The 26,055-nt window shown below is 38.4% G+C and overlaps 1 protein-coding gene across 5 annotated transcripts in view; it reads left to right on the top strand.

Annotated features, from left to right (window-relative positions):
• LOC121096593 (neuroserpin) overlaps positions 1-26,055 on the top strand; it is a 51,594-nt gene that overhangs the window by 12,111 nt on the left and 13,428 nt on the right. For 4 of the 5 annotated variants that reach the window (XM_040612718.1, XM_040612719.1, XM_040612721.1 and 1 more), the window contains exons 2-5: positions 15,398-15,665; positions 17,458-17,688; positions 20,338-20,532; positions 21,404-21,608. In XM_040612718.1, the coding sequence (XP_040468652.1) occupies positions 15,416-15,665; positions 17,458-17,688; positions 20,338-20,532; positions 21,404-21,608 (881 nt within the window). In that variant the 5' untranslated portion in view covers positions 15,398-15,415. Of the gene's footprint in view, positions 1-5,711; positions 5,745-15,397; positions 15,666-17,457; positions 17,689-20,337; positions 20,533-21,403; positions 21,609-26,055 lie in introns of those variants that run through there. The other variant, XM_040612722.1, reaches the window with a different exon arrangement.

The following is a 26,055-nucleotide window of genomic DNA, read 5'->3' as shown; positions in this document are numbered from 1 at the left end:
AACAGAGATTTGAACCTTATTTGCCTGCTTTGCAAAAAATTCCAAAATCATTGAACCAATAGAGATTTTTGAGCTGCACCTTTCTTGGTGTTCCCTTAACAATTGTTTCATTTGTGCAGAACATAGATTGGGAGTGTATTTATGTAGTCTTTTTCTCTTGCTTTCCCTCTCATGCATCTTCCATGTGAGTTCACTATTCATTAGGTCGCTAAAGTCCTTTTCAGCACTGTTTTTCAGTATTTAGAGGGTAGATAGCTTTATGGTTCTTAAAATGGGGGCATAGAATATATATGGGTAGAGGTGTACATGTGTATGTATACATGTATGTGTACGTATCTTTTTCAGAATATGGAGGACGGAGAAAATGTATTCTGTATATGAGAAACTCAATTCTCTAGTTCATCTGCTTTCCCAAGTCACAGTCAACTGTCTCTTGACTCCTGACATGCTTGTCTAGCCTTCTTAAAGGGATCTAGTGGATATGGGTAGATCTAGAGAGCTCCCCAGGCAACTTACTCCACAGCTTCATTGTCTTTGCTATCAAAATACTATTGTTAAAGTCCAGTCTGACGTTTTTTTACTACAGTTTGTGAGTTTTCTTGTCCCATCCACTATGTGTACAGAATCAGATTAATATTTTAATTGCTTTTTTTCTTCTTTCTCCATGGTTGATACCAGAGATAGAGCCTGAAATAAAACATCCCCAAACTGGCAGTATGTGAACTTTTAAGTCCACAATACTTGCATACTTGGCTATCTCAACTGGCATCATTTTTAGTCCAATTAAAAAATAAGCACTTGCCTTAAGAAAATAACAGCTGGACTGCTATCACAAGTCAAGCTTAGAAGAAAGTTACGTAGAAAGTACTGTTTTTTGAAAGGTATTGCTTGAGAATATAAGCTTTTATTTTACAGTAAGCAGCTTGACCTCTTTGACAATTGGTTTGCAATATCATAAACCAAATACACTGAGACATCCACATTTTGATCAAGACATTACAGGGGAGAAAATTCTAGTATGCATTCCTGAATAAAGTAATCTCAGCAGTTAGAGGGAGTAGAGTTGCTGATGTCAAATAGCAGGTGAATATGTTTGCAGTTCCCTTCCTGAAACAAGCCAGCAAAAAGATAGTGGTGAGACCTATGAAAATCTGAACAACCTGAGGACTTTGAGGTAGTTAGTGCTCTCATTTTGTAACATCAAGGTCTGACTCTTTCTATATAAACAGGTTAAACTAGTAGAACCTTTAAAACAAATACAAGGAAATGTTTCTTTAATAGGGCCACAGTAAAGATTTTTCCTTAATGCAGACTCACTGAATGGGAGTGTAAGCAGTGTTTGAGCTTAGGGATCAGCTGTGGCCACTCAGGCTTGTAATTACAGTTGTGATAAGTGTGTTTTCAAGCCTTGCTGTACTGAGAGTTTTCTTAATCCATTATTTTACTAGGTCTCTCAATTGCCCCTCCTAGTACATCATAACAATTCCTGAATCCCTGTGAATCATGGGAAAACAAATGTTAGGCTATTAATTTCTGGCTATAGAGAGTCATAAATTTAAGTCTTACCTAGGCAAGTGCATGGTTGTGCCTGACATCATTAATTCTGTGTTTAGTAGGCACAGTAAGCATGCAAATATTACAACTCGATATCCAGTGAAGACTGGATTGTTTAAAGTCTAGCGTTTTAATTTACCATTGGGGGGAAAATGTGTAGTACACTTTTAATCTATTAATAGTCTGTTACTGCAGCCTTTGGGAACTAGAAGAGACGTCCCCTATTTAAGGTTTGATATTTGCTGCAGTTGGCTTCCCTGTATTTTTATGAAAGCAAGCATGAAGCTGTTGTCTCGGCTGATTACTGTTTGCTCTTTAGGTCATGCAGAAATCCGTGCCATTGAATGTCAAACAGGACTGGACACTTGATACAGTTGAGCTGCTTTCACCTGTATGCAGAGAGTTTACTGCTTAAAATAACAAAACTATGAGCATTGTTCTTCACTTGAGGAGAGCCTGTACATTCTGCCTTGGAGAACTTTGAACAAAGAAGAAATAAACTTAAAAAAAACTTCAGATGAATAGTTTCATACTGGAAGTAATGTTTCCCCTTTAATTTCTACTACTATGCCTGCTTCTGTCCCTCTAGCAGGTGGGCTAGCCATAATTTTAAACACCATTTCCTGTATCACAGTGATAAACTTTCTGATTACGAGACAGGGGGCAGAGGTATACAGTCTAGTTTCCACACGGTGTACAGCTGGTCTCTGTGTGCTTCTTCAAGGATTAACAGATTCGTCGTGTGATTAGAGGTGAGCTTTTGATGATTTGCACATTGGGGTGTATTTGGATCCAATAGAACTGTTCTGTAGTGAATAAAAAAATGGGCAACACTTCTCATACAGCTGCACCAATTGCAAGCCTGTATGAGGCAAGGAATTCTAGTTGATTGTTGGCTGAGTTTGCTGCTGAGGTATATTGATTGAAAATTAAAATATCTTTTCAGCTGTGACTGTGTTAATGGAACAGGTTGGCACAAACTGGATCTAAACTCCTTGCTGTGAGGTACATCTGTCCATTTACCTATGTAACACCTTAATTTAGACATTAGCAGTCAATCTGTGGGAAATCTTGAAAATTGGGATCTTACAGACAGAAGAATTCAGGTTAGCCTATTTACTTTTCAAAGCCACGCTACTTAAAAAGATTAACCTAATTTCTAATAAGAATGCGTATATTACCCATCAATGTAAAATATTAAGCGTGCATGAATCATAGCTTATACTACAAAAAATGGCAGTAAAATTATTGTCTCTCTAACAAAAGGTAGAATTAATATTAACTTGCCATGGGAAATCCTAGAGGAAACACCTAAGACTTGCTGGAAAACAGTCTGTTTCTGGGAGGGAGAGACAATGAGATTTCAAACCTTGTTTTTCATTCTGGGTGTTGGAAATGATTACTTTCTGTAAGGTATTGGAGTTTATGAATTATAAAAACCCATTTAAAAATCTTAAAAGAAACCAAAACCAACCAACCAAGCAAAAAAATCCCCAAACACCCTCAGTACAACATAGCACAAATATGTTCATATAGCCACAGGGAGACTGTGTAGATGTGAGCCAGTGAACAATGGAAGCGGACTGTTTCTTCAGTGCTTCATGATTGCTCTTGTTCATGTGAATTACTTCAGCATTTAGAATTGGATCTAACGTGATACAAGCTTTTTTGTGTGGGAGAATAAGCAAGATTAAGACAAATTCAGCTCCCCACATGTGTTGGTTAAATGGCTCATCATCAAGTGGATACTTGGAACAGCATCAGTTCTCATAAACACAAACCAATGAGGCATGAACAGTGATCCACAGAAGTGTGCTTCAAGGCCAGATTCCATTTTCCAGGCACAGCTTGAATACTGGACTCTAAACTGAGCTGTTTTGTCCATGGTGAGCCAAGAGGGGTATATTGACAGCTACAGATCTCCAAGGCCAGGGTAAACAAAACTGTAAGAACAAAAATGTGAATATTTCACACACACACCCAAGTAAAATGAGTCTTGTTTTTTTGCCTCTAACTGAAGAAGCTATATTTCTTTGGTTGTTGCAGGTCTTCTGTTGTGTGTAAGATACCTGCACAGCACGGAACGGGGTTTTTTCCTCTCTGCCTTTTTCTTTCAGTTTCCAGCTCTCCCATTTACCCCTTGAAACTGCTATTGTTCCAGATATTCTCTCTGAACAATTTCAGTAACACATGCAGAGCACTGAGTTTGCTCCTTTTCTTCATACCCTGCCAGCTCCCCCAGTTTGAACAGTTTGAGGCTACTACTGTTTCCTTTTTTCTTAAGCTGGTAAGCTCATAGATGCTTATGAAGAAGCAGGAGGGAGGAAGGACTTGAATGATGATGTGGAGAAAAAAGTGAGGATTTTAGTGGCAATTCTGCCCACTATGCCATGCTAGCTGGTTTTTCATCCTGTCCAGATACTATGTGAGTTGGTCAGTTGCCTGTATTGGTGTCTGTAATTGGGTGATGCCCTAGCTGCTTTCTTTTTTTAGAGATTTGCAGAGCTGCTCTCAAGTGGAAGAAAACTGGAGTTCTGGTGTTGAAGAAATCGGAGATAAGAGACACATTAAAATATTTGAAAATACGTGAAAACTCTTGGTTGAGCAGATAGCAGGGATGCTGAACCCTAAGAGGAAAGAATTGGAATTGTCTGTAGGTCAGGAAGGAGGGGAAGTTTCATTTTGTTCTCCATGTGGTCTCTCCATGCTTCTCAGCCCTTTGGGAAGAGCAGTGATCAGCATGCTTCACATCAAAAAGAAATCCTTATCATATGCCTTGTTTGGAGTTTTACACTGTGTGAAATAGAGTGAAAAATTCTGTTACTAGCTGAATTTTGCATCCAGATTTTCCTGTATTTTTTTAGGGGGAAAAAAAAAGTCGTTATTGTGTAACATTTTATGCTGTTATCTGAGAGAAATATTTGAAGTGGTGAAGCTTATATAGCAGCACTATATTTTTTTGTGTTACTGACTTTGATGGAATGTACTTGTTTGCTGGTTCATAAGTAAATACCCTCTGTGTGACTCTTCTTTCTTGTCCTTTTCTCTCTGAAGTTTTTGTGTGAGACCAGCTTTACAGGCTGTTTTTATTTTGGATTTTTGTATCAATTGTGGCTCTGTTGGTCAGCCTCAGCACACTTGCCAAAACAGCTTTTTCAACTCTGTTTTTAAAAACAGCCTTTCATAGGCCCTGTCCAGCATCAGCTGCTGTGCCAGGACAGCTCTATTAACTGGATGGTAATGGCCTGGCCACCTCTGCCAACAGGGTCCCCAGGCTGGCTCCAGAGCAGCTGCCAGCACGGAAGGTGCCAGGGCTGCGGGGTGGCTGGGGAAGCAGGGCTGGCATACTGCTGTGCTCGAGAGAGAGCGTGGGCCAGTGTTTCATACTGTTCTGTTGCTGGCTGTCAGGACTGTGCCTGTTGTGACGCTCTGTCTGATACATGCAGTTGCTTCTAAGAGTAATTGCAGCTGGCTGGAAGCTCACCAACAGCTGCGGCTGCTGCTGTCTTGCATCTTCTGTATCGAAATGGACTATCAAGCTGAGAAGCAATGTCCGTGCGTTATAAATAACAGTCCTTGTAACAATGAATTGTCCATTGTAATTAATCAGGGTACAACATCTACTTTTAATGCTACGATTAATTGGTGGTTTCTTTTTTTTCCCTCCTAAAATAATCTGTATATCTTGTTACCGTAAAAAACTAATTCCACTCTAAGTAGTGTTAACGTAAGCAAATAACAACTCTCCTGGTGATAGTGACGTTACCTAAGTGTAAGTGGAGCCCAATGTTGATTGCAAGTCTGAAGCCAGTATTGTTCTATAGGAAAGCAAGCTGGTTTGTATGTCACGCTTGCATTCAGTTTATGAAGCGATAGACTCTTTTCTGAAATCCTGATACATTTTAATTTACTTTCTTCATCTTGTTGATGTAGTTTTACCATAGGCTGATCTTTTTTCTTCTGAAGTCCTGGTGAAGGAAGCTAAACAATATATCGAAGAATTAACTTCTGCTTTGAACTTTTGAAACAGTGTTTTGCAGCCGAGATATACCTTCTCTGTTACATTGAGATGATTTATAGACTATCATTCCTCATTGCATACTGTTAAAGATATTTACATTTTTTTCAGGTGGTTGGTAGGCTTTTGAAATGCATTCAGCAAGTCCCTTCCAAAGAGATGCAGTTTTAAGGTACTTTTTATGCAGTATCTCCTATTCCCATGAATCCCTGAGTACTGAGGGACTCATGTTCAGTATTTTTTTTATCCCCACTGAGTGTCCTCCTTCAGTCCTCCAACATTTGAAGGTTTCAAATTGGCTGTGAGAGCTTGTATAATGCCAGGCAAAGTATATATTCTAATGTAACATATCTCAAGTGACTATGTATAAATACAGAGTTGCAAGAAAAAGGGTATGGCACATGAAACTTTGTATTCCAAACTCACTTGCTGTAAATGCTTTCACAGAATGTATTATTAATATTTATTGGTTCTGCTGAAACTGTAATATCGTAATGCATTACAGCAATATATGTGACATAAGTGAGAGCTTTCATTGCTTATAAGACTACGCTCTAGTACACGCAGTAGCATCGCCTTTAGACTTAAACTGCAATGATTGCATCTGGCAGTTGCATATGGTGAAACTTAGCTACTGCCCTTTTAATTAAATTATAGTTGGGAGCTTGCTTCTGGGAGCTTCCTGATCAACTGAAATCCACAGTAAAATAACAGAAATGTGACTTATTGTAAGAAAGGGAATTTGCAGCACATGCAAGAGCAGGCAAGAAGTTGTTGTTGTATCTAAAGTAACTGATTACAGTGTGCTATCTCTGCTGCTTCTATTAGAAAACAGCTACTAGACAACCAGTTCACACCCTACCTTTCCCAAACAGCCCTAAGGAAACCTGGGGGAGGAGAAATAATGCTGTTGTCTCATTTGGGGTATCTTCCCTAGATGCTGTGAGTGGAGTACTATGTTGACCTTTTCATTCAAAAGAAAAAGAAGATTTCCAAAAATAGAACTTGTCAGAATTGGTTCTTGAGAGCCTCTAAGATGCAACTTTACCTCCTATGTCTAGGTATTGTTTATCCTTCCATAGTAAAATCGGGTAAACATCTTCACCACAAGACTAGCATGCATGAGAGTAATCTCGTTCAGAGTGGTGTATGGGACTAACAAACCTCACAGAAAAATATATGTAAAAAACCCCAATATTAAAGAAATCAATCTATCCCTGATTAAGCTGCTTCTATGGAACTTGACACCCCACCCCCCTTTTGATCTGTTGAAAGTAGATCCTGTATAGTATTTCAATTTCTAGCCTTGAGGCTCTCCCCAATCAGGCCTCGTTGACTTTCTCAGAAGGGCCACCTGCACACTTCCAATTCTGAGCCTTTATAATCCCCAAATACTTCATTTTTTTTCTTTCACAGAGGTTGGTTATTTAGTGTATTCTTATTTATAGCTTTTAGTTTGTGGGGCGCGTTGTAGCCGTCACAAATAAAAGCACGTTGCCAAACAATTTCTAAAAAATCCTCTCTTCTAGACAGAAGAAACAAATAGAGAAATTGTGTATGGGTCCTCACAACTGCAGGCCTTAAAGTAGTGGATTTTGAAATAAGACCACCTTTTCTCAATTGTCTAGACGTGGATTTAGATGTTTGCTTTAGGCTATTCAAATTTTAAGTATTTTGGACATGGCTTCTCAACATATCTTTTTATTTTTTAATTGGAGCTGAGGGATTATGCTTGAGGAAGCTCAATTAAAACAACTTTGGCTTGCATAATTACTTCAGCAGGTTAGTGACTCGGCGCCAAGCTCCATGAAAGTTTAAATCCCAAGTGGTTTTAGTGTTAGAAATTGTCAATATGAAAGTTTTCAGTGTACCATTTTCCTTTCAGGTTTTCTTGAAGTTTCTGGTGTTACGGGGTTATTCATAAAATAGAAATAAAGAATCCTGACAGCTGTGCCTTGCTATCTGTTGGAGAGCAAGCATTTAGTATAGTCCAAACTTTTAATAGAAAGAGTCTTCTTTGTCTTAGTCACTATATGCTAGAGGTTTAAATACCCAATATTTTATATAGGGTTATTATGCTGCTTTCTAGTGAAATTAACCTCAAGCTTTTCTGCTCCAGAAGGCAATGACTCCATAACTGACAGATGGTGATAAAATCCCATAACTTTATTACTAATGTTTGTGCAGACAAATATGGATGTCATTGCACATATCTGAAACAGATTCAAACAAACTTAATGATTCTAGATGTGTCTGTGGAATCTCTGTCTGACAAGGTCATATGCTCACATAAGCTAAGGATAAACATCTTTTAGGGATAAACATGTTTTTGCAACATGGAAAATGTAAATACCAGCCCTAATATGGAGGAGTTGACTTGCTGGCTAAATGTAACTCATATAGTTAGCATTTATGTACCTGCCTGGTGGCAAGAGGCATGTATAATTTCACGATTGTCACCATTTCCAGTAACCAAAGTATGTTGTAGACACTTTCATGTACTGCTTGCACTGTCCACGATAGCTGTAATTTACAACATTTTATGGACTTCTAGTTATTCTCCCATTTCCTTGGGTATATTCTTCTGGCTGTAAGCAATAATACCTCATGAATTGCATATCTGTTGCTCTGAGAACTGGTACTTTGGTTTACCTCCTGTCAGCTTGAGGCAGGCTCTCCCATATCTCAGCTCCAGTGTAAGCATGCCCTAGTGGGTTGTGTAAGTAGCCCCTTTTATAGCACTTGGTAGGATGTAGATTTACCATTTAGATGCTTGATTACAGCGGTTAGCCTTTGCACTGCTGTACCCTCTATAGCTGCCTGTTTTCACTTGTTATGTAAAAGAAATTATTTTTCAGGTGAAGGCAACTCAGGTTACAGCTTTGTTTCGCAGTACACTGTCATTCCCTGTGCTGGAGGGCAGAAGTGGCTGAATGATTGGGAGGAAAAGGACAAAGTAAGAAACTGATGGAAGTGCCACATTACTTCTGTGGGATTTTCTAGAAGTGAAACCACAGCATTCCAGATGTGAGAATACTTTTGCTCCAGTAATGCTAGCTGGAGATGTAATTTTTGCCTAATCTTGAAATAAAAATCTGAAAGGTTGGATTCCTGGGCAAAGAAAAGACTGAAAATTTATTCTTTTATTCTTCTGCAGTACAAACTGATCGAGTGGATCTGTAAGATTCTTGAGATCTGTGGTAGCAGCCATGTTCCCCTGTTGTGTCAGGGCAGCATGCCCGAGGCAAGTCTAAACCAGTCCAGGAGCTCTTCCTCAGGGCTGCACGCCTCCTTGGCACATCCTTCAGGGTAGCCATGACAACCACCGCCTGGTCCTGGTGAACAGCTAATGATCCTGCTAACTGCTTAGTGCATCTCCTCGGTTCTGCTGGTGTTCACTGGTTTCTTTTTGGAGGGAGAGCTGTGGTGATTTTCCAAATTGTTATTAGTAGTTCTGCAGTCCCTCTGAGATTGTGTTGTTTGGTATGATTCCCAACAAGAAATCATCTAGAACAAAGGTGCCTGCGACAATTATCATATTTACTAACTGGCAAGGCAGCAATGACTGAATTTCACCAAACTTCTATCTTGTCATAATTAATCTGTCAGAAATGTGAAACACTGTTGGCTGGATTTGAGGGGAAGGTGGAAACACCCAGCTCCTACCTAGATAGATAGATGGTGGGTTTTTTTCCCTCTGACCAGCAGGGCTTGCTCCCTAAGTAAAGTCATTTCTTGCTTTATAAAATTGTTCTGCCAGACTTCTGTCAGTTCCTGCAGATGCTCTTCGTTACAGGAGAGAATGTAATCAGTTCTGTTACCATGCTTGCTTTTCTCCCCAAGCTTTTCTTTTATACACTGATCAGAAGGAATCAGCAGTTTTTCTCGTCTGTGCTTCCCACACCTTCAGTGTTTAGCTTGCATGTAGCCAAGAGTAATCTTTAAGGCAACTAATCTTAGTTTAGTCTGTGTGCTGAAGAACTTAGGCAATATATCACAGCTTTATTTTGTAGGTTTTTAAAGCCATAAATGAGTTGCTTTATAAAACCCACAGTCTGTTACAGTATAAAAGACAAGGAAATTATAACCCCTTTTCAACCTGTCTGGCATGCGTAAGGTACTAGAATTCAACCTTTAATTGAATTTTTGGCACCTTCCTACACTGAGTCCAGTTCTCCTCAAAATTAATGTGTGTGAACCCAGTTTGAGTTTGTTGATGTGCTAGCTCTCAAAATATCTTGGCTTACATCGGATGCTTGTCCCTTTTGCATTTTTCTGAAAGCATATGTAATGAACTGAATAGTTCAGGGTTTGTGGGTGTGAGGAGATGATGTTGTTTTACTTCCTCTTAGTCATTCCAGCCTTATGCTTGGGGAAAGGCAAGTGCTATAGTTAATCGGTCCTGTGTTCTAGCCTATGAATGTTTTTCTTCAGACGTTACTAAAACTGGTGTTCCTTCTGCCCAGATACAGGAGTACATCTGTGCTGGCCACAGGGCCAACAAACAGGCATGCTGCCCTTTCAGCTGGTTGTGACCTGTTGTGGAAGTGTAGTAGGCTGAATTTAAGGACTGATGAAATCCTTTCAGAAGATTTCTGAAATTCTGAATTAAAAAGTTGCCAGGAATGGAAGTAGTCATGACCTTAATGCAAGTACCTACTGAACAACATATATCTGGAATATATTTTATTTTATTTTTTTTGTTACTAAGTAATGTGTGGGGGGAGTGACAGAAAATAAAAACTTAGAAAGAAGAGTGCCTTTCATTTCAGTTGTCTCCAAGAAACTCTTAAGCCATGTACAGAACGGTGTCCAAAAGCAAAAGACGACCCCAGACAAAACAGGCATTTCTCTGTACCCAGAGCAGAAACACCGGAAGAATCATGTAGGAATGTCAGACTGAGTGAACTTGGTGATCCAGTGAAGAAGTGTATGTATGTTAGAGAAACCAATTTACACTGAAGTTGTGGTAGAAGTCACCAAATAACACCTGCGCAGGTAAAGCTGTGCAATAAGGTCTCATCTGGAGGTACAGGTATTTATCAGCTTTTTGAAGCAATACTCCATTGTTTAGTGTTCTGTTTCTGCTTTATCTTTTTTTTTTTTTTCCCTGAGAACAGTTGCAAAACTAATATTCTCACAAATCATCACTTGCTACAGAGGTTTGTCATACACAATAGTTTTTCAGGAAGAGGCTGTTGCAAGGAGAGTGTTTGTTTGCACTGATTCTTTGATTGCCTTGTGGGAGAGTGGTGTTCATGCATGAATTAAGATAAAATAAAACAAAACTTACATTCTGTCTGAGACTGGCCCTCAAATGTGAAATTGGTATCTTTGATGGTATCACATCTGTGTGATTGAGGATTGAAAGTATTTTTAACAGCTTTTTTTTTCATTCGTATAGGTAGCCAATGAATGCAGTAACATTTGAAACTGGTGGTTCTTGATTTTTAAACTTTGTTCAATGTGGACTTTTCAGCTGATGCGGTATTATTTAACTAGGTTTTATTGATGCAGACCACCAGTGACAGACTGCCCTGGGGATGACTCTGAGGAGAAATTAAAAAAACTGACTAAAAAGTTTGATGATACTCGTGGGAAGTGTTCAACTTCCTGGGCATGCATTACATAATGTTCAGCTTCATTTCTGTCAGTTGAAGAATGTTTGTGAATAGGGTGCAGTCAATTTAAATAATGTTTTCTGTACTGCTGTGGAAACAAAACACAGTGCCCTCTTACTGAAGAGAGATTCTGAGAACATGCTGCACCATAGTAAGTGCTCAGCTGTTCATTGCACCAAGACCTGCTGCATGGAAAGGCATGGGGAAGCATAAAACCAAAATTAATATAGCCTAAAGTAAAGCGGAATCAGAGAAGCAGTAACTGTTACAACTAGAATGATAATTAAGAGCTCGATTCCCTGTTGTCAGTAGAACAGCGTATGCTTGTACCAGAAATGCAGGAGTTGAACTGAAGAATTTACCACAGACACATCAGAGTATATGGATAAGATCTGACCATTTTCACATTGGCTGGCAAGGATTCATCAGGTGTCTGTTCTGTTCTACAGCCTTCTCCCCACTGATCATCACCCACAGATCTTTAGTTTGCTCTAAAATATCTTCTCTTGCATCGTGCACTAGTTCATACATTGTGAGAAAGACATATTTTCACAAATATATTGAGAGCACTGCCAGCAAAAGAGCTGGTTGCATTCTTTGCCTATACCTGGGTGCTCATTCCCACCTCCCTGGATGTGTATATTGGGAACTTCACTGTGAATTCTTAGAAAACCTCTCTAGACTAAAAGTGATGTGGAAGGGGCATTCCTAGTGGCAACTTCAATTCTTCACAGCTTAACCTCTTTCATTGCCATCAACAGGATTTAAACATGTGTTTTACAACTAAGTGTGTTTGGTACTTTGTAAGAGGATTTCAGTATAAATGTTATTTCTCCCCATCTATGTACTTTATTTTCTGTCCAACTAAATAATTATTATTATTTGATAATTTTGCATGAGGAGCTTTTCCAGAGTGGTCAGGAAGAAAGATGACTTCAATTTGATTATAATTTGGGGGTTTTAGCATTGTCTGATACCAAGTATTTTATTAGCATTCAAATAGTATAACCTACATGTTAAGCACTTAATTAAGATGTATAAATTTTCCTCCTCCTTCCCCCTTGCAATTATTTAAGCCTGTCTCACAATAGCACATATGACAAGGATCGGTGATGGCGTGCTGAATAGCTGGCTCTGCGGCTAAAAGGCTGGGGAAATGTCTTTTTTAAAAATGGAACATTATCTTACATCTGTTGTAACCTTCTCAGGTCTCAAAGTGAGCTCAAACAGTTCTTGATAGAGGGGTGGAGAAAGCTTAGCTATCTGTATAATTGCATCCGCATTAAGTAACACTTGTTTGCTTAGATTAGGTTGTGAGAGTCCCCAGATTTGCAGGCCAGTTTAAAAGCCATGATGATGCTTTGGGTTCATCCTCAACAAAAGGAAGATAAGTTTTTGCTTATCTATTTTTTGAGTACAGTTTTTGACAGTACTGTAGACCTCCTGCATGTCGTAAGTTTATAAGCCTTTCTCTTGCCTTATACAGCTTCTAGGATGAGAGGCTAATACCTGGGCTTAGTCTATCACAGTGATGTGCTGAATGAAGTCTTACGTAACACTGGGAGAGAGGCATGCTCTGGTGGTTTGGTGGGTTTTTTTAAATAAAGAAATCTAGAATGCCCATGATCACAAAGAAAACTGAGAAGTCCGGTTATTTTCTGTAACAGAAACCACAATATCTTTAAGTCAATAATGAATAAATGGGTAGGTTAAAAAGAAAATTCAATTAACTGCTATTAAGAAAAGCAGTTATTGGGGAAGTTTGTGGTATGTTGATAATGTTTTGGGCAATAAAAAGATTGCAGTGGTCTTCATGAAATAAATAGCAGTGGTCATGGCTGAGACTGAAGTGTTTTCCATGGGATGGTGTGAAGTGCTGGATAGTTTCATAAGGGTACTGAAATACGTAGCCATCAAGTAATAAGCACAATATGAAGCTGGTGCTTTATGCTTATATGACTGTTGTGGCTTAACCCCGGCCAGAGACTAAGCACCATGCAGCCACTTGCTCACCAACCCCACCACCTCCCCAGTGGGATGGGGAGAGGGTCACAAGAGTAAAAGTTAGAAAAGTCATGGGTTGAGATAAAGACAGTTTAATAGATAAAGCAAGACAAGGAATTAATTCACTACTTTCCACTGGCAGGCAGGTGTTCAGCCATCTCCAGGAAAGCAGGGATCCATCATGAGTAATGGTTACTTGGGAAGACAAACACCATCACTCTGAACGTGTGTCCCCCCCCTTTCTTCTTCTTTTTACCCCAGCTTACATACTCAGCATGACATTGTGTGGTATGGAATATTTCTTTGGCTAGTTCGGGTCAGCTGTCCTGGCTGTGTCCCCTCCCAGTTTCCCGTGCCCTGGCAGCCCTCTCGCTGGCAGGGCCTGAGAAACTGCAAAGTCCTTGACTTTGTTGCTAGGTAAGTTTTATACTAAGAACATTAGTGTGCTATCAACTCTGTTCTCACGCCAAACCCAAAACACAGCATTGCACTAGCTGCTAAGAACATCATTAACTCTATCCCAGCCAAAACCAGGACAATGATTTACTCTGTGCCATTCTTAAATAAACTGGAGCCTTTGATGGATATTTTTGATATCTTGGTAAGAAACAAGAGAAAGATAGATCAGGTGGCCCAGAGAGATGAAGTGGTGCCAGCAACAGAGGAAGGCTTTTTAGAAATTGAGAGAAGGGGCATATTTCTTAACATATATGGAACCAATCATCAGAAAGGAGGTGTGGAGCAGGGGAGAAGCAAGGCTTTACCTACCATGTCTCACTGAGCCTGTCCGTTTCTCCTGCAGCTTGTGTGATTGCTGCACCAGTTCATCTATTTAATTTTCTCAGTGCAAAAATAAACAAAAGGCTGCTCTGTGGCTGGGGAACAGAAAGAATCTTAACTAGTCACTGCATCAGTTTCTGCCAAGGCACGGATGTGTGCCCTGTTGCTTTTCATATTTTCTCAGCTATAAAATGTGAGTAATAAGATTTAAATTATGTATCATTCAGTGCTGTGCAAGTTAATTAGATAATGCTACATAGTCCTTTGAAGAAGAAATGCATAACACAAGTATTGTATAAAGCTTACTAAGGGTCTGTGTGTCAGGTATGTAGGAACCCATAGTAACTGCAGACACGGGAGAGCTGGGAAGCAGAAGACAGAGGCACTTCGGCTGGCTGCATGCAAATTAACTTCAGTTGAGCAACAGAATAGTATATTCACACAGATTTGTCCCATGCACACAAACCCTGCAGACTGGCACAACAATATGTAAACACTTGTGGACTAAAGCTTTTAGTCTTGTACAAACTTGCTGCTTCAGGAATCTTTGCTTTGTTCTATGTTGGAGATATCCTAAGTGGCAAAAAGAAGGCATTGAAATGCAAGCCCTGTTGGCCTGATAGTTCTGTCCTAAAACGCACTTGGCAGTAAGCGGGTTAGATGCTAAGGTAGCATGATGTTTAAAGGCAAAAATGGAAAGATGGAGACATACATACACCGCTCCAGGAGCTGGAATTGTAGTATCAGTAGTTGTGTGATGAGCTAAGTGGCGATAGAGTGAGAACTGTTGCTATCGGCTGATTTGTTTTTCTTTCAAATAATTTTTGGCTGCTTGCCATGTGTTTTGCAACTGAGCAACATCATGATACATTTCGTTTGTCACCAGTGTCAGCAAGCTCTCTTACATTGCTTGAAACAATTTTACCAGTTTGAGGCTTAGAGTGAGTTAGATGATTAAGTTGCATCTTGCTGGAAGGTCAAAGGAAAGAAATGTGGATTTGTAAATCTCCTTGGTGGAAAAAGCACAGAAACACATACCAATTCCAGACCAGCATTGCCTAACAATGACAACAGCAAAATTAAAAAGTGAAAGTAGGAGGGCTGTCGCTGTATCTCCAAGGTCATTTTCTATACAAGTTTTTTTTTTTTTTTATTAATCTATGGCTGAAAGATTTTAAAAATATATAGTTACATAAAGAAATAGGTTGGGTTTTTTTTTTTTCAGAATAGATTGTTACTTCAGTTTGAGCAGTATATGTGTTAGCGTCTCCTCCAAATAACTGAATTGTGCATTGATCTCTAACTAGGTTTTTTTTCCACACAGATTTAAGGCTAAAGTTTACTATTCTTTTTTCTCTTAAGTTGAATCTTCTATTACTTAAACAAGGTTAACTTACTTTCTCTAAAATTTATCTTGCAGATCTTAGAATCTGAAGACATGTATTTCCTTGGACTCTTGTGTTTACTTGTTACACAAAGCAAAGCCTTCAAGACAAATTTTCCTGATGAAACCATTGCTGAGCTTTCTGTGAATGTTTACAATCAGTTGCGAGCCTCAAGAGAAGATGAGAATATTCTTTTCTCTCCTCTGAGCATTGCAATAGCCATGGGAATGGTAGAGCTTGGAGCCCATGGAACCACTTTGAAAGAAATTCGGCATTCCTTGGGTTTTGACAGCTTAAAAAATGGTAAGGCCTTTTAATCATGTTTTACTATGATGCTTTTTGTCTTAAAGATGCCTGAACAGCGACGGAGGTGGCCCGGTCATGTCTATGGGTTATTAATCAGTAGGCTTCTTGGCATCCTGTTTGATGGCCTGAGCATGCTGAAGCATGCTTCAGTGGGTTCTGCATAAGCTGAGAGGTGCTAACATACAACCCTGGCTTGGGCACCTGAATCTTAAGTGATTGCAGTTAACTGTTGATCTTGATATCTGTCTGCAAAATAAGCTTGCCTTTGCCTCTAGAATTATAAGGAGATTTTTAGGAACATCCTTTTTAGGGATTATAACGAAACCTGAAGAGGAAAGCAGTAGTTTTACAAATACTGCTTATAAGAAGGTATGAATATCTTAGTAATTTAACTGGAAATGTCTCTTACTTTGACATAACTTGTTTGGTTCTTGTAGGTAGAACCTGTAGGTTCTTTGTCCTAATTCTGTCACTCATGTTCTGTCTGCATTGTGTAGTGTCTCATACAGATATAAAAACTGATTTAGGAAATATAAGTATCTTGGCTGTTTCAGCACAATAAGCCACGTGTTCCCTTCAGCCTTTCTGAGAAACGGGATGAATTTCTTTAGCAGAGACCAATGCTACCTCGCCGTCCTGTTTGCAGTATGGGATGAGCTAAGTCATGCATCTGGATGTGGTGCTGTGCTGTGGAGTGCAAGCACACTGTTAGTGCAGGCAGCTGTAATATGACTGCAAATGGAGGGGATGAGTCAATGGCAAAAAAATCACTTGAGGCAATTTCTATGAATTTTGATATCAAAGTAATTGGTTTAAAACCTGAATGAAATTGCTCATTCATACAGCGCCCTGGACTTTTAAGAAGGAACTTCTGAATATGTGTTTTAAGATGTGTTTAGCAGTACCACTGCACAGATGATGCCTCTCTGTGGAGACTACAGCACATATTTGGTTTGATAGTTTGTCCCAAAAACTTTGATAAATTATCCCTTAGCTGTAACTGAAGACGTTATGCAGTTGGTTTGAGCTAGGCCATTCACTATTCTTGCATGTGAGTGGTATTCAGTGAAAGTACCTAAATGATTTTCAGCTTGGAATATATGTTTGCATGCAATTTTTAAATTATTTTTTTTTTTTTTTTTTTGGGGGGGGGGGGGGGTTGTGCGTGTGTATGTTTTGTTTTCAATTAGGAATTTGAACTTCAGGTAGACACAACATATAAGCTTCCTATCTTAAAGCAGACTACTTTAATCCTACTCAGGATTCCTCATTACTCAAGTAAATGATTCTGTACTACCCCATGCAGGATCCTGGGAATTTCTAGACCTGTTTTTTGCAGATAAGTCCTTAGTTTCAAAACTTGAGGTTAAACAACTGGCTTTTAGGATGTAACGAAAATTCTGTTAAGAATTTGTGGTAGCAAGACATACAAGTGTGACTTGTAGGTTTAATACGTTATTCTTTTGGTGTCGAAAGGTCTAACATTGATAGTTTTGTCTGTGATGGGATCAGAATGTCTCATTAATTATGTAATTATAGGTAGTAGATAAAATAAGCTCTACATAATACGTTCTGCCTTGTAGATTGTTCTTTCAGATCTGAAGGTATGTGTAGGTTTAGAAACAAGTTTATTTAAAAAAAAAACCTTACTTTTTGTTGGTTTGTTTTTTTTATTTTTGCCTTTTGGTGTTTGGTTTTTTTCCACAAAATATCTCTGTGAATTTCCAGCAGAAAAAATCGTGGAATAATTTTCTTTTCTGAAACACTGAAGCTGTTTTTCTTTTCTCAGGTGAAGAGTTTACCTTCTTGAAGGACCTTTCTGATATGGCAACTTCTGAAGAAAGTCATTATGTTCTGAATATTGCTAACTCTCTCTACATACAGAATGGATTTCATATCAGTGACAAATTTCTGCAGTTGGTGAAAAAATACTTTAGAGCTGAAGTAGAGAATGTAGATTTCAGCCAAAGTGCAGCTGTAGCTACCCACATCAATAAGTGGGTGGAGAATCATACAAATAGTAAGTCCACATGATTCTTTTATGTACTTCCTGCAGTAAGTGTTTGTTTCCAAAGTTATACAGCGTTGTTGAATTGTTGCCTTAGATTTTATCTGTTCCGTTTGAGACTAAAGTACCTCCTCCCACAGAAAGAATTCTAGTATCAGCTCTTTCTGAATCTTTTTTTTCCTGTGCAGGAATTATCTGTTTTAAGTAATGTTATCCATTGCTAATCATATACTAGTATCTGAATATAATTTCCCCCTATCGTGTTATATTAAAGTACCTGTAACATTTATTGAAGGAGAATGTTTTAACAGTAGGCATTTTAATAGTATTTTAATACTGATTTTGGTATTAAATTACAAAAACAAAAGATAAGTACTATTGCTAACTGCAGAAGAGTCGTCTGCTCAGGCGTTATCAGCCCAAGTTTTGCATGTGTAGACTATCATGAGTTCTCTGAGGAACTGAGAAGTCACTGAGGAATAGGAAAGATAATTTTGAACCACAAAATCAGACCCTGAAATAAAATCTTTTCTAATGTGAGGAAACTAAATAGTATGTTGACAGAGTAGCTTATTTTAGGAAGGCTGTCAACAGAGTTTCACAACAAAAATTTGCAGCAGGGAAGTAAGCACAAAATTACCATTGTAAATATGCATAATCTGATCTGCATGATTTAGTGCTTGCTTCGCTTGTGGAATCCCAAAGATGTGACATTTTCTGAATACATGCAGAGTCTCAAGATATGGTAGTGAAGTTAGTCCCCTGTTGTAGGGATCAAATCATAATCTCATTCTCGTTCATCTGGCACAGTGTGGAGGCTGATATTTTAACAGTAATTCATCAGGGGTCTGGCTCTAACATTGGTTGTACCATTTGAAGGTATCGGAATCCCGTGTAAAGAACTAACACATCACTATGCAGCCTGAGCATTTGAGAAGCCTTAATGCTTTATGGAAATATATGATACCAAAATGGAAAAGCACCTCATGTAATGCTTTTATTCCATTTTGGAAATGATCTGTTTTCTCAAGGGAAAATGGTAGGTATTATACTCATAATAAATTCTGGCCTTTACCTCAAGCTACAGAAACAGAGGGGATGCAAGTGAAGCAGCAGATTGCAGAATGTTTTCAGAGAAACATGGTGTCTGTCTGAAGGAAAAGTAAAATTTTCTTTCTTTTGGAAAGAACAGCGAGTTCTCCTGCTTAACACCTGCCACATGTGCTAAGTGAGCTCATAACCATTGCCCTGGAAGGAGCTGGTGCAGTGCTAACAAAGGCAGCTGTGGGTCTCTTAGCATTAGGTTGCGATAGTAACAGTCCCTCAGCCTAGTCTCTGACCACTAGATCTCATTCTCTCCTGCCTGCCAGCTCTGATGGAGGAGGCTCATTTTCTCATTAGGAAAGGGGTACAAGACAGGCAGGCTTCCAATTCCAGCATGTTAAGCGTCATGGGAGGCTCAGAGCAGAAAGCGTTAACTGTCAAAGGTTTCTCTGGCCAGAAAAATTCTTAACGTTACATTAGTGTATTAACAAGATGTGGCTGAAAAATATAAGGGAATATGATGTACCAAATAGAAGTAGAAAAAATGGAAGTATATTCCTTCTTAAATTTTCCATTTTTTCCAACCATGAAGAGTGAGTGTGACAGTATTGGTCACATCTCATTTCTAAGAACGTTCTAGATGAAATGAAGTACAAACAGCAACCCAGCAGAAATACTGCCCTATGACACACAAGTTTCACACCAGTTAGTCAGTGTCATATGCTTCAGAAAGCAGAATTAATTTATATTTTAAGTTGTGGATTAAGAAGTAATAATTATAGTGAGGAATATGTTTATTTTAGCACCTTGTATTGCAATGTCAGTTAAAAATAGAAGTTAGCAAGAAAGCTATCTGAAGTAGGCTGTAATTCTTCAGGAATAGTGACAAATCTGGTCAGTGCACCAAATTTAACAAACTTGAAATTGTTTTGCTGACGAGCAAGCCCTTTAAGATGAGCTAAAGCAGGTAACAGACTGTATTCTGATGTAAATGACTTATTTAGGAGTAGGAGCAAAGCAGCTGCCATGCTCAGCTGACATCTCCCATGAATAGAGCAGATGCTAGATGTTTTTTCTCTTACTTTTCAAGAGCTAATGTCAGTGGAACAAATGCTGTGAATTTATGTGGGATTTTTAGTATTAGTCCTTATTTTGAAGTCAGTAGGGCATTACTGAAAATGAATGCTTGCTTCAGAATTGGCCCAGGTGAAGTTCCAATGGGTATACTTAGACACTTTAAGCACTCATTTAAGTGCTTCTTTGGATTGGAGCCAAGACAAAAAATTGACCTTAAGACAATAGTGCTGAACTTTTATAGTAACACCCGTATAAACATCCCTGATGTGACCCCTTTTCCACTTGATTTCATTATGGGGTATATTTAAGTGGTGATCAAGAAACAGTTGACTAACATGTATTTGATGGAAGGGTTTACGCACCTACACTGTGCTTTACGTTTACAAAACACTAGTGGTTTAATTTGAGAATTAATGAAACATCTGAATTGGAAATTACATGTTAGCACAGCTTTTTATTTTCTTGCGTTTTTCAAGCTGTCTTAAGTTTTGATTTAATGCTCAATTTGACATGCAGACTGACAGTTGATTTTCATCTCAGATATGATCAAAGATTTCGTGTCTTCAAGAGATTTTGGTGCTCTAACTCATTTGGCTGTCATCAATGCAATCTACTTTAAAGGCAGTTGGAAATCACAGTTCAGACCTGAAAATACAAGAACTTTTTCTTTCACTAAAGATGATGAAAGTGAAGTTCAGATTCCAATGATGTACCAGCAGGGAGAGTTTTACTATGGTGAGTTGGACCTTTAGCAATTTAAAGCCAGTAAGTCTTCCCTTAACAGGTTTGTTGCAGTAACACTCATTTGTACTGTTGCCTGTTCTTTCACCTAGAATTTTAGATGTGATGTTTGCTCAATTAAGGGACTCTGGTTTTGACATCTTTTCGTAATGTGTGTGCTTGTGTATTGTCACTAGGTAACAACATTCATAATGGCCTCTTTCTTGATTACTTTTTAGGTACTTTTGGTGCCATGTGGTGGATTTTGGAATGATTATCCATTTTATCTAACCTCTTTACAATTCTTGAGCTAGTCCTACTTCTCATTAAAGTAGTTTTCTTGTGCTGTGCTAGTTAAAATGAATAATGTTTGCCCGTTACTGTTGTAATAACCTTAGAAAGGTAAAATAAGGGTTCTTTGAACAGCAGAACTAATGATAGTTTTCATCTTCAGCTTGAACTCCCAAGTGGGTTCTACAATGTCTAGCATTGGAAATATTTTACTCAGTCTCATCACTGAAAAATTATCCCTCCTGAATCAAAAAACCTCTGTCCATTTCAATGGAAGTCTTGGTAGCTTTAACAACTTCTGGACTTCCCACTGTCTAGCCAGTGGCAGTTAGGTAATAGGTTCAGAAGTGTGATTATTTATTATAAACTGAGTGATTGCATAAACTTGTTTTCTTTAAGAAAGCAGATGTAAGCTTCAAATCTTGTGATAAAGAAACCAATATAAATTTTGTACAGAATGGAATAAAGAGGGTCATTTTTAGTTCCAGTATCTAGTAAATGCTGCTTAGTATTACCCTTTCACTTTTCCCTTATCTCCAGTGAAGGTGAAATTAAATACTTCTAATAGCTTTTCGTTGTTGTTTTTCTTTTGTAGGAGAGTTCAGTGATGGCTCCAATGAAGCAGGCGGTATATATCAAGTTCTGGAAATACCATATGAGGGAGATGAGATTAGTATGATGATTGTTCTTTCCAGACAGGAAGTTCCACTGGTCACATTGGAACCACTGGTCAAAGCCTCGCTGATTAATGAGTGGGCTAATTCTGTAAAGAAGCAAAAAGTGGAAGTGTATTTGCCAAGGTGAGAATATGCTCCCCTGTCAATAGAAGGGGAAAGACTGCATTCAAATTGATCAGAGTAGCAGAGTAGGTAAAACTTGAACATCCTGATCAAGTCTGCAGTTACATAGCACCCACAGGAAGGTTGCTTTGGCAAGAAAGCCTAGGGGGCATGCAGTGCAGGATGATGGCTGAGCAACAGCTGAGCACTGCATTTGCATCCCTTTCATATGTGAGCTGCACAAAAGAGAATTTACTCATCAGGAATATATTCACTCTGAATGATGTTCAGAGTATTGCAGAACTCATTACAGATACGTTCCGTTTATCATTGGATATGTTCCATTTAGACAGGAGCCATAGAAATATTGCAAGTCTGAATTAACAAAAGCTAAAATGTTTCATTTAGGTCCTAATTAGATTTCTGTGTGTTGCTAATTTAAAGAATTCTAATGGTATGTGTGTCTGTGTAGATACAAATGGTTGAATGTCAAGAGGTAATTCCAGTCAATTTGTGTCTTTTGTCTTTTTTTCTTCGTTGTAACAAGTACTGGTTTCTTTTTCCTTAGAGGAGCAATAGAATAACAAGACATTACTACCAGTATGGATGATACTTCTGTCAGTTCATTTATAGACATAAGTTCTATGTGCTTAGTGGCATATTTACTCACATACACCACTTAGATATCTTTCCTAAAATTCTGTTTCATCTACCTTAACATATTTTTCATGCTTGCTGTATGCTTGACTTAGTAAGAGTTGTTTACTACTAAATGTCACTAATAATGTATAGTTGGATCATGATGTCCTTCGAGTGATTCATAATGATTTCATTGAAGCGTTTATATAACAACATGGCACAAGTTTGATGTGGATCACTTCTACTTATTCTACTTTAGTAGCACTGTGCAGTGGGTACATGGCAGCAGAAAAAAATAAACCGTAGTAAATCCTTTTAATCATTAAAATAGTTCTTTCGTTTCAGGTGACTTGGAAATTTGAGTTTGTTGCATTTCGCATATAAAGAGAAGGGCAAGAATCTGCAGTTTATCAGCTTCCCTTCCAAAGCAAAGGCCACTGTCAGGAAGCTAACTCCAGCTGAGCACAATAAAACAAGGCTAGCCAGGATAAATTAGGCTGAGATGGACTGGTGCTGTCAGCATGCCCTGATTCCAACTCGCGATGGAATTCCACTTCTCTTAAAAGCTGTTAGGCTTGGAGTCAGAGTGGCAAGGGAACAGCAGCATTTTGGGCTATTTTTCTCTGCCCCATAGTAAGAGTTCCTTTCCTTTTTAAGTAGTGTTTCCTCTGAAGAAGCAGGGAGAGCAGCAAAGAGCTGCATTGCAGGTTTTAAACAAACTGAACCTACTATAGGCTATTCCTGTCGTTTTTGTTTGTTTTTCTCTTGGAGCTTCAGGTCTCAGGAGCTTTAATATTAACAATGCACTAAGATGTAGGGGAGGGGCATTTCTCCCAGGCTATTTCTTCTGCAGGCTTGGGCAACACTTACCTAGATATTAATGATAAGTAAAATATGAGGATTCTTCAGTCCCCTAAGCTTTCCTTTTATAACTGAAGCATTTCACAGCCTGTGCATCAGGTGCTGAAGTTGGACATCTTCTGTTGAATTTCTAGAGCGCAAAATCTGCAACAGAAGTGTCTCTCCATTGATCATATAGGGAAGGTATGAAAACTAGCTTCCAAAATTAAGTAGTCTGGGTATCTAAAGTTAAATGCATGAATGTCATTGAAAACATATTAATTATGTTTATAACTTGAATTAAGTTTGTAGAGGTAGTTTGGGGGTTTGTTTGCTTTTAACTAAAAGCAGAAAATGCAGTATTCTCTGTAGTCAGGTTCTCAGGCATGAGTTTGAGGCCTAGGTTTTGTGTGATTGAAAAAGTATCCTTACTTATGCCATCCTTAGGCTAGTTGTCAAGCCTGTCACTCTTACCTAACAGCCTCAAATAACTTAGTGAACACTTGTGAATTCAGGCAAAACAGGTACAACCAGGTGCTGATTACCTTCAGTATTTTCAGATTATAAAAGATAACTATCACAAGCTTGAAATTCTGTATAATATTACTGCAGTTTCCTTACAAAAATTCAAAGAATAATTGCATGCTCCCAAGGTGTTGAATTTCCATTCGGGATTCAGAGGTGATCTACAGGATTTTATCAATGCTCTAAATAAACACTTCATAAATATTTTATGCTCTGACTCAGAAAGGCATGTTACGAAATGTGGCCTGCAGGCTCTGTCCACTGAGAAATTGAAAGCAGCAGTGGAATAAAATTAAATTTTTATATCCCAAAAGATGCTATCCAATTATAAAGTGAACATTTTTTAAACTTATACATTTGTAATAGGGTCTGAATGAGTAGCCAAAGCAGAGTTAATCACAACTTTCCAATTTCTGTCTGCATTATCTGTGTGCAAATGAAATTGTGTATTATTCCTCTTAATAGCAAAGGAGAGATTTGTACAGAATTGTTAAATTATACTTTCTCATTTTCATTTTCAAATCGTTGTTTCCAGCTTAACCCGGACTAAAGTGATCAACATTTTAATCCACTTTTTGCATAGGAGTGAAACAGACCATGAATCTAATTTACAAAGCTGTCTCTCTAACATAAATTATTTGAAGAGCATAGGAGGAACTAGTACTTGATAACAGCAGTACAGTCTGCACATCTGCTTTAAAGGATTGGTCCATTATGCCCAGCTCTCTTTAAAGACCTACTTGCTTTTTTGTACACTTAAAATATGTTTAAAATGCCGTAGATGGTGTTGAAATCATAAGGTTTTTTTAGTAGAAGTATACTTAGCCAACTTCTGCAGTCCATATTTAGCTTTGGATAGAAGGACTTTGGCAGAGAAAGAACCATAACCTACCTTGCTTCACTTGGTCAGAGCATCTGTATGAGGTTTTTTGTTTGTTTTTTGCTGTTAGTGGAGTATTTTTGTTGCTTGCTTGTTTGTTTGCAGACTATTAAATCATGCAGGCTAGTTCTAGCACCTCAGGACAGCCTTGCTGAAATTCCAGCTGAAATGCTGGAATTGATATCAGCTGGCAGCTTTGTATTGTAGGTTGCTTGCTAGGTTAAAATAGTGATTCAGATCTGGAGGACCTGTCCTCTAAGCAAGAATATTGTTGATTTTAAGGAATGGAGCCATTCCTTTGTTTGCTTTTTGTTCTTCAGAATTTAGTATGTTGGAACCAATCTGAAAAACTGGAATTCCTTGCTTTTGCTCATTCAAAACTCAGAGTAATTTTTGAAATTATAGCCTTTGGGCTGAATCACACTAGGATCTAGTTCACTTCTGTTGTGTAACTGGAAAAGCGTACCCTAATGCTTCTTGATTCTGTGGATCCTGAGCATCTAAGGACTTCACAGAAAATTCAGCATTTCAGAAGGGTTGGGCAGCATCATAAAAGATGAAGCCATCCTTTTTTCTGTCTTGAAAGTCTGTAAAATAGAAGAAAGATGGCCTGATATGGTATGTTAATGCTCTATACAAACCCAAAAAGTTCAGATGCATAACTAAGGAGTCTTTTGATGTCATAAATGCACCAGTTTAATGCTGGTATAAATTTTAAATTTCACGTAAACAACATCGTTCTCAGTCAAACTCTCCAGAGGACTGTTTGTTAGTTTCTAAATCTACTTTTACTTCCTAAGCATCTCATTCTGTTCTTCATTTCATGTGGGAGAGCTCCAAAGATGGGGAAATCAAGGGAAGTATATTTGTTCAGCTATTTGGACTACATTTTACATGTAGGAGGTAGAAAGATTTTACAAAAGAACATTGTAAAAATAACTATAGGTAAATAAATATATACATCTTCACTTCTCCTTGACTTTAGCTAACAACTGGTAAACAGTTGTTATCCCTTATTAATACTTTTCTGCTCAGTGTTGGAAGCATATATCCATGAACATGTGTATTGGTGAATCTTCTAGGACTGCTTAAGTACAGAAGCTCTCCTCTCAATTCAGCATACTGGTCTTTCTGTTCTGGTCCTATGGTGAAAATGCCTCATCTTTTCTTCAGTGGTTGTTTCTCGGGCTTCCCTTTGTGGTTTTTAGTGCTTCCAGGTGCATTAATTCCATGAATCCTGATACTGAAGTATTGAAATTGATTTTCATAGTACTTTTACCATCAGAAGCACCTGAAAGGTTGTGGGGAAAAAAAAAGTGACCATCTGGTTCACTATATGCAACAAATGCTGTAAATAACCATGTGTCAGTGCTAGTATCGTGTCACTTGGCATTTCCAAAGTCTAGAGGTACAGCAAGTACCTGGCTAGGGAAATGAGATTGACTGTCCCTTCTGTGTTCTAGGTTGTCAGCTTTGATTTTGAATTCCTGCATCAGTGTCTATAAAGAATGCAAAGAGATCCAAGTATGACTGGTGGATAACTCATACCTAATGTTTATGTCTGATTGCATAGCTTGAAATTAA

The sequence above is a fragment of the Falco naumanni genome, chromosome 13, assembly GCF_017639655.2.
Source record: "Falco naumanni isolate bFalNau1 chromosome 13, bFalNau1.pat, whole genome shotgun sequence".
In the NCBI taxonomy this organism is placed as follows: domain Eukaryota; kingdom Metazoa; phylum Chordata; class Aves; order Falconiformes; family Falconidae; genus Falco; species Falco naumanni.
Note: the sequence above shows the minus strand (reverse complement) of the source record. Positions and strands in the feature narration are given on the sequence as shown.